Here is an 18394-nt window from a genome sequence, read left to right on the forward strand (position 1 = left end):
TTGTGAACCGCCCAGAGAGCTTCAGCTATTGGGCAGTATAGAAATTAAATAAATAAATAAATACATTGTCTGACTCCCTTTTAAAGCCTTCCAAATTGGTGGCCATCACTACGTCTTGTGGTAGCAAATTCCACAGTTTGACTATGCACTGTGTGAAGAAGCCCTTCCTTTTATCTGTCCTGAATCTCCCATCAATCAGCTTCATGGGATGACGCCGGGTTCTAGTATTATGAGAGAGGGAGAAAAATGTCTTCCTATCCACTTTTTCCACATCAGACATAATTTTGTACACCTCTATCATGTCTCTCTTTACTCACCTTTTCTCCAAGCTAAACAATCCCAGCTGTTGTAACCTTTCCTCAGAGGGGAGTTGCTCCACCTTCTTGATCCTGCATATAAACATGAAATTGCACAAGCATTTCAGATTGTGTCTTATGGGCACCATCAGTTAAGTGCTACTCCTGCGTAGGCTTCAATCTAATGAAAGGGCCTTTTGTGTGCCTTCCAGAAGACCACCAGTGAAATACATTGTACTGTAATGATTCATGCATGGTGATTCATTAATTTATAGTCCGCCTTTCAGGGTTGCCTCTCTCAAGGTGGCTCCCAACATATTAAAACTGTCTATAACAACATCTTACAGTCCTTGAAGTCATAAGCTAACACGCACAGAGAAAGCAATGCTGTTGTTCCCAGGTGGCATCTAGGGAGTCATAGGATGCTGCAGATCTCTGTCATGGCCAAAATCAGAACTACAAATGTGGTGGAGGAAATCAAATCATGGACGTCCCCCACCCCTGATGCCGTGGAGGCTGTGATCCAAAAAGAGCAACAGGAAGGTGCTGCTTAATTATTTCTCTTCCTTCCCCCCACCATTGTTTTTCAACCAGTATGGCCCCAGTATCTTTTCCCCCGTGAGGAGAAAAGTCATGTGGAGGGGGGAAGTTTTTTAGTGGAAAAACAGCAAGAGAGGGAAGGGTTAACCAGCTTCTTCCCTCCCCCACCAGCAGCTGCTTTTCATTAACAGAAAGAAAGGAAACCCAACCACCAGGAAATAGTTTATATGTCTGTTCTGTAATGTCTAGTTCAGCCTTCAGAGTAGAGAATATTAGCCTGTACCAGCCTTCCTAACTTGGTGCCTTCCAGATGTGCTGGCCATGCTAGATGGGGATGATGGGAGTTGTAGTCCAACACATCTGGAGGGCGCCAGATGTTGGGGAAAGCTGGACTAAATGGTCCAATGGCCTAATTCAGTATAAAGCAGCTTCATATATTACCGATGGCCAGCCCTTGTTTGGTGGAGAATCCAGTACGTTTCATGAAGAGGACCCCATGTTCAAAGCACTTGGAAAAAAAAAACTAGCCTTAGGCTGACACAGTAAAGGTCAGAACTGGGTTCACATACCGCCTCCAGTATGCTGCTTAAAAACAGGTTCAGTATAGAAAGCCTCTCCCAAAGAACTTGAGCTGGACCAAGTCCAGCCAGCATGTGGTTGGATACGGTTGAAAACCTTTCCTGGCAAGAATGCTATACTTATAGTACTATGAGAGAGAGAAAAGCAGCAGAAGAAATTATCCATAAAAGGTGTAGCTGGCTGGTAAGCAGAGGCTTTCAGCTGCCAAGAGCAACTGGGCTTTCATGTTCTCGAATTTTGGAGTGAAGAATTGAAATAGTGTCTTGGCAGGGACCAAAGGAAGCAGATAGCCAAGCAATAAGAATCGCCTTTTTCTTCCATAAATCAGTGCAAGGGCATATGCCTGACCCACAATAGTTGTGGGTTTTTTTTTTTTAAAGAAAACCTAACATCTAAATTTGCTGCGGTGAACAGTAAACATCACGATATCACTTAGCCGTATCCAGATGAAAGGCACATTGAAACAGGGTGTTTTAACTGGCAAGAAGCAATGGTTGAGGGTGGGACCTACATGTTGCGAAGAACATGGGGCTGCCGCTGAAAATGGTAGTCCTGTGTTACTGTAACTCCCCTTCCCCTCCCCTATAACGTGAAACAAGTTTGAGAAAGGACGCACTGTCATGATACACAGATAAGTTGAAGTAGGTGTGACAGATGGGTGGCAGAACTTGGCAAGCAACTGTGGCTTTCAGTGGTAGTCCCATGTTCTTCATAAGATGCCATTCCTTCCTAAGGGGGATATTGTATCAATCCAAGAACCATAATGCCAATCTTATTATGCTCACGCATAAGTGTGTGAAGACTGGCATTTATTCTAGATGGGGGAGGGATCTTCCTTTGGAGGATTTCCCCCTAAAACAAGTATCAGTTTTAGAAGAGGGATTTTCCTCAGGATTCCAGCAAGGAAGAAAGGAGTCAAGTTCCCTCTCAATACCTGCCTTGAACTCATTAATTATCAGCACCACCCCACAACAGTTGTTATTTGCATTTCTGAAAATCTTCACATTAAGATTGCATTTAATGTTATATATAAGTTGGTCCATAGGCTTCTCAGGTGGTGTCTCTGGGCCAGATCTGCTTAGCTTAGAGCTGTTTATCTTAGAACTGCTTTGAGATCTTGAGACCACTGGATTCCAGAAAGAAGATGCTACTGGAAACAGGAAACAAATACGTGGGGTCAGAAATGCGGTAGCTAAACTGGAAAATAACTTCTCCTCATTCTGTCATTGCTGCCGGTTTGCATGATTGCTGGTGCTCACCATGGCTTAAATAAGCCACGGTGGGTTGTGGCACGTGCCGGCTGCCATTGTGAATATTCAAGTCGCGGTGGGTGATTGCTGTGGCTTACCGTGACATGTGAACCCAGGCAGGATGACTTGTTGTCTTGATTAACCCTACTACAGCCCATGGGTTCTGGCTGGCTTATTCCCCATGGCAACAAGCCACCCTGCCTAGGTTTGCACATCACAATAAACCGCAGTGACCACGCACTACGGCTTGAATATTCACAATAGGAGCTGGCACACGCCACAACCCACCATGGATCTTGTGAACCAGCAGCAATGACAGAATTAAACAGAGGAGAAGCTACTTTTCCAGTACAGCTCCTGCGTCTGTCTCTCTCCCTCTCCGCCAAATATTTGTTTCCTGTTCCCAGGAGCAGCTTCTTTCTGAAATCCACTTAAGCCACAGTAGGCGCCACTGATCATGCAAACCGGGTCACTATCTTTGTGGTTAGCCAAGCAGGGACTACCTGAAGAAGCTGCAGTGTGGATCTATGAGGCATCCTGCTAGAAACACACTCAGCAGCAACGAAAGAGGAACTTCCTTTCTTGAAGCAGGCACTGTTCCTGATTGCCTCTGCTCTAAGTTGTAGTTAATGGGGGGTTTCAAATGTGCTTTTCTTTGGTTTGGTTTGGTTTTTGCAAAGTGATTAAAAATGTTGGTAGGGAAAGCCCCTGCTGCATGCTACTGCTGTGAAAGGATTTAAGAACTGTTGGTCATGGCAGGACTAATCCAGGCCAGAAGGAAGAAATCAGGAAATGACTTAGAGGACTGCCTGCCATTCCTGCAGTTCCCAGAAAAAACATAACACAGATACACAGGAAACTGTTAAATTAGAAAATGTCTTTATTAGATAACTGGCAGTTGGAAGCTGAAAACCTCTTTTTTTATGGACGCTCAGGCTACAAAAGTGGCAGGGCTGTGTGTAAACTGGCTCGCGCCATTTTCAGACAGTGCATTTTGGAAAAGTGGTAACAGACGAGGATGCCGTGTTAAATGATAATTGAGTTCAGTGTTGCCACAGACGTGTATCATCCATATACTTTGCTCCTGACTGAACTTAAATAAACAACAAGTTAGGAGGGTAAGTCAACTAGTAAGAGGAAGGATTACATGAATTACCGCAACCGTTTCCAGTCATGGAACAAAACTGAGTTGGCTTGAACTGGGAAACGATTCCACCAGCTTTGCCAAAAAGGGGGGGGGGGGTTGAGATTCAGGTGTCCGATGCAGAGTAAATAGCGAGCTATTGAAACAAAAGCCAGCTAGTGACCATAAAGCTGAAAAAAAAGGAAGTGGGGTGCATGAAAGAGACATTCATTGAAAGACAAGCCAAGTGAGGTCATTATATTGAAGGTGTGTTCTATCCACTCAGTAGATATTTAAAGGGATGCTAAAGTGATTCACTCTTCTTTACCAGGAAAACCAAGATTTCAAATGTATGCACACAAGAACTTAGAGAATTCAAGGCTCAATTTTTATACTCTCTCCAAACAGAGAAGGCAAGTGATCCAATCAGATAGGTTGATGGGGTGCTGGTTGTGTATCTATGCAGCAAAAGGAATTCCTAATATGTTACTGTTGCTCAAGCATACTTTTAGAAAAGTATTTCTCCTCGAGAAAACGCACCCTACTTAAACCAGCTTGGCTCTGAATTTTCATGGCAGATGAACAGTTCTTTAGTTTTCCAAGCCACACAGATGATTTTACATTCTGAAGAGGGAGAAAGCGTGCCAGTGATGGTCATGCTTAAAGTACAAAACAGTCAGGATATAGAAGTGCATACATTTGGCAATGCATGTGTTTTGAAATGCCTACAGTGAACAGTACATATTTCAAGATGGGAGTAGTGCTGCTCTGTAGAGACAGCATATTCAGAGTGAGGGGTGGGGGAGCCATCTCGATCTCACCAGATGAGTCCAGCTGGGCCTTCAGCTTTATTGTGATGATGGAGGCTGCCTGACCCCTGCTGGGCCAAAAAAAAAAAACCTTGCGCGGTTTTGTGGGGTAAGAGTGTCACTTTTGGTCTTATGGTTTACTGAACCTGTTTGGCTTCTCCTGGCTCATAACAGCCAAAAGGTTGGTGGTATAAAAATCCTGCTGGATTGGAAAGCAACAACCGTGCTGGAAATGACAGAGGAAACCCGTTGGTCTAAGCCTGTGTTTGCTCCAATCATATATAAAGTGTAACCTTCACCTATAGTTTACCACCCCACTGACAGTTCCCCCATTTTATTCTCTCCTCAGCTGAGCTCTGCTTGAGGGGAAAGTACTGAGGGGTGGGGTGGGGGAGCTACAGAGGTAAGCAGTGGGTGTGGGGAAGGTTCAGCAAATTTCACCCACTCAATCCCTTTGTTCTAAATATCTGCCCCCCCGCCTTAAGTGCTCCTTAAAACAACCTTCCCCAAACTGTCACTCTCCAAATGTGAGGGACTGCAACTCCCATATTCCATGCCAGCATGGCAATGGCCATGATGGCTGGGAATGATGGGAGTTGCAATCCAGTACAGGTGGAGGGCACTAAGTTGGGGAAGGCTGTGCTAAAACATCTGCCCCACTTGCGCTGCTGAAGCCCCTGCTTTATATGTCATTGCGGCTGACTTGCTTCTGCCAACATCACATCTATGTTTGGCCCAATGGTTGCATTTACAATTGCTGCTTTTTCTGATTCCAACAGGATGTCCGAAAGGTACATATGGCCCATTGTGCAGGAAAACATGCCAATGCCTGAATGGAGGGCATTGTGACACTGTGACAGGAGCCTGCGACTGTCCCTCTGGCTTCATCGGAGCAGATTGTGGTAAACGTAAGTGCATAAGAACATAGAAGAGCCCTGCTGGGTCAGACTAGACACTGATCTAGTCCTCTGTTGTGCTGTCTGAACTGAGCCACGCTAACAAATCATGAAGAGAACCCATGGTTTGTCATTGGGTTGTGAACTGTGGGTTGTTTGTGGTTAACAAACCTTGGTTTGTTATCACGACTGGGTTCAGACAACACAACAACCCACATTTAAAAACAAACAAACAAACATGGTTCAGTGACAACCCACACTCAGCCCATACTCAGCCTTGAGTGTCGATTATCGTGTTGTATGAACTCAGTCACTTACTTTCCAGTGGAATTTCCACAGATTTTCACAAATAGGATGGAGGTCCAATTCTGTTTGCTTCTTCCTGCACTACACCAGACTTCAGTAACTTTTCTGGAGGGCATACCCCATCAAGGAGGAGTTGAGTGCCCCAAGCAAAGTGGCGCTCTGTCAGAAACCAGAAGCTTGGCCGATGCTTAGTTGTCTGTCTAAACTGTGTGGGAGAGACAGTGTAGTATAGTGCCTAGTATGTTGCAGATGGGTGTGGGACACTTTGGTTCAGATCCATCTTTGACTTACTGGGTGGCTTTGGGCAAGTTGCCATCAGCCTATTGTTTCAAGTGGCTTTGGTATTTTCCCCTCAGTGAAATGTAATAGAAAAAGCTGCTTAATGTTAGCTCAGAATTTAGGAACAGCTGATGAGGAATTGAGAAGAACATTGTTCTAGTGCTTGAGGGGAGCTTACATAGGAACATAGGAAGCTGCCTTATACTGAGTCAGATCGTTGGTCCATCTAGCCCAGTATTGTCGACACTGACTGGCAGCGGCTCTTGGGGGTTTCAGGCAAGAGTCTTTCCTTGTCCTACCTGGAGAAGCCAAGGATCGGATCTGGGACGTTCTGCATGCAAAGTAGGTGCTCTGTCACACTGAGCTATGAAATTTTGGACTGATTTTCTATCTGGGGCTTCCCACCACACAGACAGGTGCGCATACGACAGGGGAATACTGCATCTCTCTGCCGTTTAGAGCAAGAGCACATAATAGCAGTCATTTCAGAGAAGTGTGTGCCTCTTTCCATCATGAGGAGCACCATATAAAGGCAGATGGGTAAAGCCACCCATGCTACAGACTTACACTGTAGTTTTTCTTTGTTCTCACAGTACCCTGGGGATTGTAGAGCAGTGGTGCTGAACCTCTTTCAGCCTGAGCAGGGAGACTAGGCATCTCCATCAGACTATTTTCATCACCTACCTGAAGAACATTTACCAGGATTTATTAATGACAGTTAAAGTGGCATAAGCCAATATAAAGTTATATTTGACATGCTTGATGGATGCTCTTTTGTTTTTCATAAATTCTTCAAGTTTGTTTGTTTGTTTGTTTATTAGATTTCCTAATTGCCCATCTGGCCAGTCACCCGGCCACTCTGGGCAATGTACAATAATACAACAATTTAAAACAATAAAATTCCACATTAAAACATCGTATTTCTAAAAATACCCTAACCTACCCCAAATGCCTGCCTGAACAACCACATTTTTAATGCATGGCGGAAGCACATTAAAAAGGGGGCATGGCAGAGTTCCCTAGGGAGGGAGTTCCACAGAGTGGGTGCCATCACAGAGAAGGCCTTTTCCCTCATCCTCACCAGCCTAGCCGTCCTGGCTGATGGGACAGAGAGAAGGCCATCCAAGGCTGATCTTGTTGAGCGGCCCATCTGGTGTTGCTGGAGGCGCTCCTTCAGATAGGCTGGGCCGGAACCATATAGGGTTTTAAAGGTCAAAACCAGCACCTTGAATTTGGTCCGGAAAACAACTGGTAACCAGTGCAACTCCTTCAGCACCAGAGTAATGTCATCACACCTGCGGCTGCCTTTAATCAGGCGAGCCGCCACATTCTGCACCAGCTGCAGCTTCCGAACCATCTTCAAGGGTAACCCCATGTAGAGCGCATTACAGTAGTCTAGACTAGAGGCGACCAAGACATGTACTACCGATGGGAGCAGATAGTCGGGAAGGTAGGGGCACAGCCGCCATATCAGATGGAATTGGTACAACACTGTCCAGCTCACAGCTGACACCTGAGCCTCCATTGGCAGCTGGGAGTCTAAAATGACCTGGTCTTTCAAGGGTAGCCGTACCCCATTCAACACCAGGTCAGTATCCCCCAACCTCCTCTTGTCTCCCACCAAAAGTACCTCGGTCTTGTCAGGGTTCAGCTTCAGCTTATTCCTCCCCATCCAGCCACTCAACCGTCTCTAGACATTTGGACAGGGATTCTACGGCCAACCTTGGTGAAGATTTGAACGAGAGGTAGAGCTGCGTGTCATCCGCATATTGATGACACCGCACCCCAAACCTCCTGATGATAGCCCCCAGCAGCTTCACATAGATGTTAAATAGCATCGGGGAGAGGATGGAACCCTGTGGCACCCCACAAGTGAGCGGCCACAGGTCTGAAACCTCCTTGCCCAGTGCTACCCCCTGGTACCTGCTGGAGAGAAAGGACTGGAACCACCATAATACAGTGTCTCCAGTGCTCAACCCCTCCAGGCAGTCCAGGAGGATACCGTGGTCAATGGTATCAAAAGCCGCTGAGAGGTCGAGGAGAACAAGGAAGGAGCAGTCACCTCTATCCCAAGCCCTCCTGATATCATCCACCAAGGTGACCAAGGCCATTTCTGTCCCATGCCCAGGCCTGAAGCCCGATTGAAATGGATCTAGATAATCGGCTTCTTCCAAGTGTGCCTTCAACTGCATCACCACCACCCGCTCAATCACCTTGCCCAAAAATGGCAGATTCGAAACTGGGCAAAAGTTGTTCAAGACTTGGGGATCCTAGGAGGGCTTTTTTAAGAGTACTCTTATCACTACCTCCTTGAGGGCTGATGGCATCGTTCCTTCCTCAAGGGAGGCATTCACCACCACCCTGATCCCCTCACCCAGCCTCTCTCTGCAGCTCATAATGAGCCAAGATGGGCAGGGATCAAGAAAGCAGGTGGTCAGCTTTACAGATGAAAGCACCTTGTCCACTTCATCAGAAGGAAGAAGCTGGAACCAATCCCACAAAACCGGTTTGCCACAGGCCACCTCTCGCTCGCTAATTGTATCCACGGCACATGGAATAACACTCCTGATCTGATCAATTTTATCTGCAAAGTGCCTTGCCAAGGCCTCACAGGAGGCCTTAGAATGCTCCAGCGGTTCCGGAGCAACTGGACCGACCAGACTCTGGACCACTTGGAACAGCCTCCTGGGACAGCACTCTGCAGACGTGATAGAAGCAGCATAATATTCCTTTTTTGTTGCCTTCACCGCCATGTTATAGACTGAAGATACAGCTCTAGCCTGTGTCTGATCGTCTTTGGAGCGAGACTTCCACCACCGGCGCTCTAGCTGTCTCACCTCCTGTTTCAGAGCTCGTAACTGCGGATTGAACCATGGTGCAGTCCGAGCCCTGTTCAGGGGGAGAGGCCGTTTCGGAGCCACCCAATCTAATGCCGCAGTGATTGCGGCATTCCAGCCACCCACCAGGGTCTCAACCGAGTGGCGGTTTTCGTGCTCCAGAGAATCCCCCAAGCACGTTCAGGAATCCATTTGGATCCATAAGATGCCTGGGGCGGACCATTTTAATGGGTTCTCCACCCCTGCGGAGGGGTTGTGGAACCGAGAAGTCCAGTGTCACCAGATAGTGATCTGACAAGGGGGTGGTGGATATACCCTTGACGTCCAGATCACTCCCCACTTCTCCAGAAACATACACTAGGCCTAGCGCATGACCGGCTACATGGGTGGGCCCAAGTTAAGTCAATGTTTGCGGGGGGGGGGGGGGGTTCTTTTTAACTTTTTAACCTGAATGTCATCCAGCAAGCCTAGTAGATTAAAAAGAACACTCATCCCCTGACAAAGGAACTTCTGGATTCATCTTTCCACGATTGTCTGACAAACCATGTTGTACTTCTTTTAGCTTGTCCAGAGCATCGCTATGGGAAGGATTGTGCCTTATTCTGCTCCTGCGGCAAAGGACATTGTGACTCAGTGACTGGCGAGTGCTACTGTCCACCTGGCCGAATTGGACCAAATTGTCTTCAATGTACGAGACGATCAGCTATGAATTTATAACAGTCTGAACAAATGTGAATTCTAAAGAGATGGTTTGCCTCTGTAGTCCCTTGAAAGGGAATGGCCAGTTTCCAATCTGGCAAGCACTGCATGCGGAGGTTTTGATATGGCCATGAGCAACTGCTCGTGCTATTCCTTCCTAACTGCTTCCCCCATCCTAAGCCACGTATCCCTTTCTCTCATCATTGGTTGTCACCATCGTACTTGCCCCCAGTTCTCGCCCAAGACCACTGTGGTGCTTCCATGAAGACATTGTCCTTATAAGAATGGCTAGGGAAGCCCTGGTTCAAGACCAACCCATCCCGCAATACAGGCGGAGAATTTAAGTGAGCCAGTTGAGACCTAGAGATTCATCATTATCTGACTCAGAATTCAAAGCTGGGGCTGCTAGCGCTGGTGTGGTGCAGTTCTTAATGCAGGGTGGGCAACATGCGGCCCGCATGCAGCCCCCCATGGCTGTTTTTGCAGCCACCGCTACCCCTGCAGAATTTGCTGCGGTGGCAAACTCTGGGAGTATGACTCTGCTTGAAAACAAGGCGCACACTCACTGCGCACGTCGTTTTCAAGCAGAGTCATACTCCCAGAAGCCTCTCAGAAACAATTCTGATTGCAGACAGGGCACGAGCTTCCCACATGCCTAGTTTTCTTGCAAAATAGCCACTTTTTTTGCGCAGCAAGTTCAGCAATTTCAGCAGGAGCAGCCATTTCAGCAGCAGTGGCAATTTTGGCAGCAGGGTTGGGTGCAGCTCCCGGTGGGTTCTGTGAGGGCAATGCAGGCCCCCAACCTGGTGCCCTATAGATGTGTTGGACTCCCAACTCCCATCATTCCCAGCTAGCATGCCCAATGGCCATGCTATCTCAGCATGATGGGAGTTGCAGTCCAACACATCTCGAGGGCACCAGGTTGGGTAAGGTTAGCTTAATGTGCCAGACTAAAACTAGAGAGACCCAGGTTCAAATCCTCAGTCAGCCATAAAGCTCACTGGCTGACCCTGGGCCAGCCACTATCTCTCAGCTTATCCTACCTCACAGGATAGTTGTGAGCATTAAATGGAAAGGTGTTGAACCATATATACTGCCTTGAACTCGTCGTAGGCAAGTTGGGATATAAATTAAATAAATTAAAATAAAGAAATAAACATTCAAATAAAATTCTTACTCTTTTTTAAGGATCATATAGAAGGGTATCATAAAATCATAGAATAGTAGGGTTGAAAGGGGCCTATAAGGCCATCAAGTTCAACCCCCTGCTTAATGCAAGAATCCAAGTCAAAGCATCCCTGAAAGATGGCTGTCCAGCTTCATCTTGAATGCCTCCAGTGTGGGAGAGCCCCCCACCTCCCTAGGTCATTGGTTCCATTGTCGTATTGCTCTAACAGTCAGGAAGTTTTTCCTGACATTCAGCTGGAATCTGGCTTCCTGTAACTTGAGCCCATTATTCCGTGCCCTGCACTCTGGGATGATCCAGAATAGATCCTGGCCTTCCTCTCTGTGACAACCTTTCAAGTACTTGAAGAGGGCTATCATATCTCCCCTCAGTCTATGTTGACTGAGTATATTTTGTATAATCTTTCCTATATGAATGAATAGGCGTTAAAAATGATTTTATTAATGTCTTCACTATTTTTTACTTTTCCCTGCGGAAGACCAGTCATGGGGAAGGCCCGAAGCTCAATGGTTGAGTGCATGTTATACATGCAAACAGTCCCAGGTTCAATCCCTGGCATCTCGCCAATGGCCATGCTGTCTGGGGGTGATGGGAGTTGTAGTTGTTACACACCTGGGATTTGTTACACATCTGTATGGCAACCGGTTGGGGAAGACTATTATAGACAGTACTGAACTAGATGGATCAATAGTTTGACATAGTATAAGGCAGCTGCTTTTGTTCCTACATTCAAAATGCGCTGGGAAATTTAGATATTGTCCTGTAAATAAAGTACGGACTTGCCCAAGGTTTAAACTTTTCTTGTGTCTCTGGAGCACAATTATAGTTTAAACACTGATCCAGTATTTGTAATACTATATATTATGAAGCTGTTTGTGTGGGTTCCCCCATTCTCTTATTACATCCATTTTTTCTGTCATACTAATTTGTTTTCTTTAAAAAAACGCTTTGTTAATTTACTATAGTGTGTCCCCAGGGAAGATATGGCCCCCACTGTCAACTAAAATGTAGGTGTAAGAATGGTGGTATCTGTGATCCTGCAAATGGGACTTGTACTTGTGGACTTGGCTGGACAGGAAGCTATTGTGAGAAAGGTAATACTGTTTCCTTCCATCTTTCTTCATTGGGTTGACTGATTATACAGATGACCATTTTCCCATACATCTGCATGGGATGCGTGGTACAATTCTCATCACCAGTTAGCAGGATAATAGAGATGATCAATATAGCCTGGGCTGAAAGAGCTTGTTTGGTGAGAGAGAGGTCATCAGTATGGGCTGAGTGTCAGAGCACATGCTTTGTATGCAAAAGGTCCCAGCTTCAGCCCCTAACATCTCCAAATAGGACTGGGAAAGGCTCCTGTCTGAAACTCTGGAGAGCTACAGCCAATCGATGGAGAGCCCATGGGTTGGCTACCTGGCACCCTCCACATGTTGCTGGGCCACAACTCCCATCAGCCCCAGTCAGCATGGGCAGTGGTGAAGATGGGAGTTGTAGTCCAAACAACATCTGGAGGGTGGCAGGCTGCTTATCCCGAGTGGTGACAATGCTGAGCTAAATGGACCAATGGTCTCATTCCATGTGAGGCAGCTTCCTAGGTTTCTAGAACTGCTGAAAACATTTTCTGAGAAGATACAAACACACTATGCATAAAACTTCATAACAAAATAGATGTGGTTCATTAGTAACCATTTTGAAAACCTCAAATTTAGTTGAAACTTTTTTGCTTGTGAAGTTCTCAGCTTGTTAAAATCACATGTTTAATCTGAAAGAAGACATACTTCCTAGTAGGTAGCAAAATGGGAGTCTTTAATAAATACATTTCTTAGATCTCCCAGTTATCTTGTGATAACAAGCAGGGGTATCTTGTTCAATTTTTGGTTGAGTTGAGTAAAATGTTCTTAACTTTCCCTCCCAGAATGTGCTCTTGGAAAATATGGTTTTGATTGTCAGCTGCATTGCGCTTGTCAGAATAACGGAACTTGCAACAGGTTTACTGGGTGCTGTCAGTGTACAGAAGGTTATTATGGACATTCCTGCGAACATAGTAAGTAATTAGTAATTAGCCAAGGCGCTCAAGAGCAGATGTCCATGGCCTGATATGGCAACATCAATGCATGCCCCATGTGGGGAAGGCAACAGAGAAGCTAACAGTCTCCCACCCTCTATTCCTTCTGAGGAAGCGGGGCTTTGGAGACATGGAGAACCAAATTTGGGCCCTCCCTGGGTGGGCTGGCCTGGAGGGTCAAATTTGGCCCATGGGCCCGAGGTTCCCCATCCCTGTTACAATGTGTTTAGGAACACTTAACGCTTGTTGTGATGTCATTGCATTGGGCAGTTCCTGGACCTCATTCCACATCACTGGCTGGTGCGGGCACAAAAATGCTCAAAGAGATGACATTACAACCACAGGGCAAGTGTTCCCACCCATTATGGGGAAGAAGGAGAGAACTTGACACAGCAAAGCTATTTTCAGCGGCATCCCTATCTTGCCCTTAATATATTGTTCTTCCCAATAAGGAGAAGCCGCAAGTACCCCATGTTTCTGCAACCCTAAACCTGCTGAAACATGGCCTGGCTTTGAGTGCCCCACCTCTCTTCTCAGGTAGTCACAGAGCAAGTTCATACACGCATATTTATCACTCTGTCATTGCAATATCAAGAGAATGATTAAATATGCAGGACGCTAATCTCAAATCGTGCAACCACAGATAGAATTTCCATTTCACATTGCATTCAGCTGTCAAGCAAAAAAAAAGATAAAATACTGAGTGATGTATTTGCATGCATCTGTGAACTAACACATCACTTAGATTATCAGAAGGTCCACCTATCGCCATTGCCACCCCCACCCCAGCCTGTCCTCTGCTTGAAATGTTCTAATCTTGTTATGGTGTCTGATTTTCAGGCTTCATGAGCTCTGGGACACTGTTTCTACATGCCAAGGGAAGTGTCACTTGCAACAAGAAGCCTTGTGGTTCTTCTGTGTAACCTCTCCCTCTATTGTTGGGAGCAGCTGTGTCCCCAGAGGACTTAGGTGTGGTTGAAGGCACATTAGATTGGTTTTTGCAGCATTCCAAGGTTCTGGCTACTGTAGAATTATAACCTGTGAAAATTGTGGATCTTCTGAAAATAACATAGCTACTTTTTTCTTAGCCTGCCCTTCTGGATTTTATGGTCTCAACTGCCGGTACCCATGCAACTGCAAAAATGGAGCTATATGTATCAAAGCAACTGGGCAGTGTATTTGTCCTCCGGGTTTCCAAGGTCTACAATGTGACAAGGGTAAGAAGACCATAAAATCTTCTTTTTTATGATAGCCTATTTAAAGTAGCACAAATACTATATTATTCATATTATTAAAGATTATTCAAAGATTGTGTGGTGATAACCATGTAATTTCTTAACATGGGAAGCAGCATATCATCAGTCCTACCATTAGGCAGCAGTATTAACTAAATGACATTTTAAGGCAAATTCTTTAATTACATTGCATTGTCTTCCTTACAACTGAAGTATATATTATATATACTACATATATTAATGCCCTGTTTTCCAGGTTGTCCTCCTGGGAGGTTTGGGGACAAATGTCAGCAACATTGTGAATGCGAAGGATCAGCTCAGTGCGATCCAGTTACTGGAAAGTGCTTTTGCCCACCTGGCATGACTGGGGACAAGTGTGATGTTGGTAAGGTCATGGAACAACATCAGTCATTTTGTTTTCCCTGTTTACACTCTTGCTGGTCTGAAACAAGAAGCAAAGTGATGTGGCAATCCAGGAATGGTAGAATGGACTGTACCACTTGGAGATGGCTTTTTTTTTTTTTTTTTTACTGTCCTGCATATTATTTTATTTTTAAAAACCTTGCTGTAATTACACAGCAGACATATGTAACAGTTACGGGTTTTTTTTTTAATGAAAGGCAACTGTCATGAAAGGCTAGGGGACACACCCATCAGGAAGCTGGACAACGACTTTATTATCTCTTTCCAGCCAGAGCAAAACAGCCACCCAACTCTCCTGGCTCCACCTAGACACAACTAGGTCCAGTGCCACCAAGTTACACACAACTAGATAATGCCAGTATCCACACAGCAGCAAGTTTAAGAGGAGAACAGATGAGGGGCAGTGACACTGTGTCTTGACCTATTGTCAGTCCTATGAGAAATGGGGGTGGGGGAGGGAACATGGCCATCATTTGGCCGCCAACAGCTGGGCTGCTGCTGCTTGCAGTGGTGGCCAAACTAAACTTAAAACCAGCGGAAGTGGGGGAGCCATTCCTAATCCAGGCAAGCCCCTTGCCCCAGCAAATGTTCAACAACTGTCTTTTGCCCCAGAAAACTGTGATTTTCCTCCATCCGTTTCTCCCTGCCACCCCATCCATTTTATCAGTGGAAGTAACCGGAGTTGAAATGTGTGGCTCTCAGTTCTAGGAGAAATGCTAGCACGGGTGTGCATCTTAATCCAGATCACAAAGCTGATGCAAGTACTGGCTTCCTACCCAGGCCAGTATATTGGCATCAAAATAGGCATTCACCGTACCCTTTTAATGGTTTTTGTACAGTCCCTGGATAGTAAGTATCCAATGCGACACTACCACTAATGTAAATTACGTTGCGCTAGTGTAAACTCCCTCTAGCACAATGCCAATACAGCTTGCTGGCAAAACGGGGTTTTCTGGGGAAACCCGTCGTACTGGCAAGCGCTATTGGCATTGTGCTAGAGGTCGTTTACACCAGTGCGATGTAATTAGCGTTAGCAGCAGTGTCACGTTGAATACTGTCCCTTCTTTTGTACTTGGGTATATTTCTCTCCGTATGTTGAAGTGCCATCACAATGGGCTCGAAGTGGCTGAGAGAGAGCACTCCACTCTGTGGAGTTCCTAATCGTGATTTATTCTGAAGAAGATTTTTTTCCCCCGCTGACAGTAACTATAGTCAGGGAATAGTTCCCTGAACAAAGCTGCAGAGCCCTCATTGCAACCCTTAAGGCTCATTTATGGTCTATTCTGGGTGTTAACTCAGATGGCCTCCACTTGAAGCAAATGAACAAGCAACAATATGATGTTGAAATATGGCCCTGAATATAAAGGAATAGAAGCAGGCTGTTGCTTGTAAATTCAAGGTCCATAATCCAGAATGGAAGGGAAAAGGCATGAAATACTTTTAAATGCAGCCAGTGTGAATGAATTGCCCCAGAATATTGGAAACGTAGAAGTTGGTGCAGCCCAAGAACTAAAAGAAAGGAAATTACTCTCTTCCTAGCTTGCACAGTCCTGTGGTCAGGATTCCAACTAACTCAGTTTTTCAGTTCTTGTGGTTTGCATGGGGACCACACATTACAAGTGAGTAAGGCTACATAAATTCAGAGAGCTTTTCCAGCTATATATCTTTTGATGTTTTTGTTTAGACAACTGGAGGACACAAGGGGGAAGCTCAGCACAGAAAATAAAAGTGAAGTTTTCTACTCCTTTAAAAAAAGAAAAAGAAAATAGGAATCACTTTTATTTTCTTCTAAACAGCCAGTGCAGCCCCCAAAGCTTAAAAAGCTGTTATAGGGCTGGTTTTATTTGCATTTTTATTTTCAATTAGGCCCAGTTCATCTGTGATATAACCATGAGCAGCTGTGACTGTGCAGCAACTATAAAGATAAAAGGCCTGATTTTAATTTGAACTCTGGTAAAGCACCCATTAAACAACCATAATGTTAATTAAAAAAAAAAGCAAGAGAATATATAGCAGGTTTTATTGGGTTGCTTTTTTCTGCTAAATTAACATTGCAGACTTTAAAACAGATGGCTAAAATTCACATTGTTATGAACATGAAAATGTGGTTATTACTTAAATTAAAATCAGGCCCAGAGGTGTTTGCGAGAGCCTGTCTCATAACGTTCCCTTAATTGAAAGAGCTGAAGTGTCTGAATCTGACTAAAAAATTCTCCCACATGTGGGGGTGGCGATCCTAACTACCCAGTGAATCATTTTTAGTTATATAACCACTCAGCTGGTGAAAAGAAAATATCTTTTGTGTTTATCACAATCCAGGTAAGGGAAGGTGTCTAGTGCGGGCTCCAGGCTTTTTAGGGCCCTGGGGCAAGGCACTCTCAATAGGACCCCTCCTTCAGTGAGTCTGCCTTCTCACTGCTTGCTGCTATTGTTTCTCCTGCTTCTTCCTGTTTACTGTTGGGATGTGGGCCCACCCCATTGTCCTGTTGGTGTAGGGGCCCTCGGCAGGTGCCCAACCATGCCTACCCTTGACAACAGCCCTGACGGTGTCTGTGGGATAGGAAGAGATGGAGCCAGAGGGCTGTCATTAACACCCTGCCGTCCATCCTAAATTTAATCAGTAATGAAACCTATGGGAGAAACCCAATTCTCACGTTATCAAACCAATATGGTAGTCACCCCCCAAAATGAGAATGAACCTACCATGTTCTGAGGTCACTGTTCAACAGCCTTCTTCTGACGTCTGAGGTCAGGTGGGTGCCAACAAGACAGAGAGAACATTCTCGGTTGTGTTGCCCCATTTCTGGAACACTCTCCCTGAGAAGGCTTACTGGGCACCCACTCCTAGGTCCTTCCATTGCTGGGCAATGACGTTTTGATTCTCCCAGGCCTTTTAAAAAACCACCTGATGGCTTTTCATCTTCTACAGTGATGCATTCGTCTCTTGTTGCTTCTGCTGCTTTTAAATGTTTGATTCGATCTTTTTTTATTTTTGATGTACCATTTTATTGTTTTCACAGCTTTGCAGTTTTTGTTTCCTTGGGGTTTTTTGTTTTTTGTTTTTACTATTCCTCTCATTCTGAGAGCATGATTGCTGAAAGGGTAGGGGGGCTTTAACTGTTTCCCCCTGCTATAGGCGTGATCTGGATTAGGGGGCCCATGCAGGCAATTTCTATTGCAAAATAGTGAATTGACTATTTTTCACTAGAAATTGAGGGTACACGAAGTTCTGATCCAGATCTGGCCCATAGTCTATATGGGGGAAACAGTTAAAGCCCACCCCTCCATACACACTGGGTTCCCTATCTGGTTTGGGCCGCTTGCACCTAAGTGTGTCAAACTGAAAAACGATGTAGCAGCTTGCTACATCTTTAAAATAATGGGCACTATCCTATACTGCTGCTGTGCTCCTGCTCATTCCGCTGCGCCAGCAGAACCCACTGCTAGCACAACAGAAAGTTTGCGCTTCATAAAGGAGCCTCGGAAGCTAGTGGAAATGCTTGTTTCCGTATTCGAACAGGTCAGCGGAGTTCCCTTCTGTGAGCTCTGCTGAGCTGCCCCATTCTGTAAATGAGCATTTCCACTCGTTTCCAGTTGCCTTAAGAACTGCTAGCTCCCTGTCGCACTAGTGGTGGCTCCCGCTGGCATGTGAGCATCACGGGATACTGCCCATGTCTGCTTTGACCTTACTTTATCAGATACATGAGATGGTTGTATATTGTAATATATATTAGTAAAATATATTGTAATTGTAATATAATTTGGTAATATGACCCATTTTGTGGGCTCATTTTGAAGGCAACAATACTTTCCGCACCCCACATGCTTCCCTCCTTCTCACTCCTGTAAATGACGGTGTCGCAGGGAA

General features: G+C 45.4%; 1 protein-coding gene across 1 annotated transcript in view; it reads left to right on the forward strand.

The window, feature by feature from the left end:
- The window catches only part of LOC146351522 (uncharacterized), a 328001-nt gene that overhangs the window by 305793 nt on the left and 3814 nt on the right, over positions 1 to 18394 (forward strand). Inside the window, exons 30-35 of the mRNA XM_084847469.1 lie at positions 5377 to 5505; positions 9478 to 9603; positions 11766 to 11894; positions 12719 to 12847; positions 13957 to 14085; positions 14360 to 14488. Coding sequence (XP_084703595.1) covers positions 5377 to 5505; positions 9478 to 9603; positions 11766 to 11894; positions 12719 to 12847; positions 13957 to 14085; positions 14360 to 14488 — 771 coding nt within the window. The remainder of the gene's footprint in view (positions 1 to 5376; positions 5506 to 9477; positions 9604 to 11765; positions 11895 to 12718; positions 12848 to 13956; positions 14086 to 14359; positions 14489 to 18394) is intronic.

Source organism: Heloderma suspectum, chromosome 3, assembly GCF_057233095.1.
Source record: "Heloderma suspectum isolate Gila_16-S chromosome 3, 16-S_ref, whole genome shotgun sequence".
NCBI lineage: Eukaryota > Metazoa > Chordata > Lepidosauria > Squamata > Helodermatidae > Heloderma > Heloderma suspectum.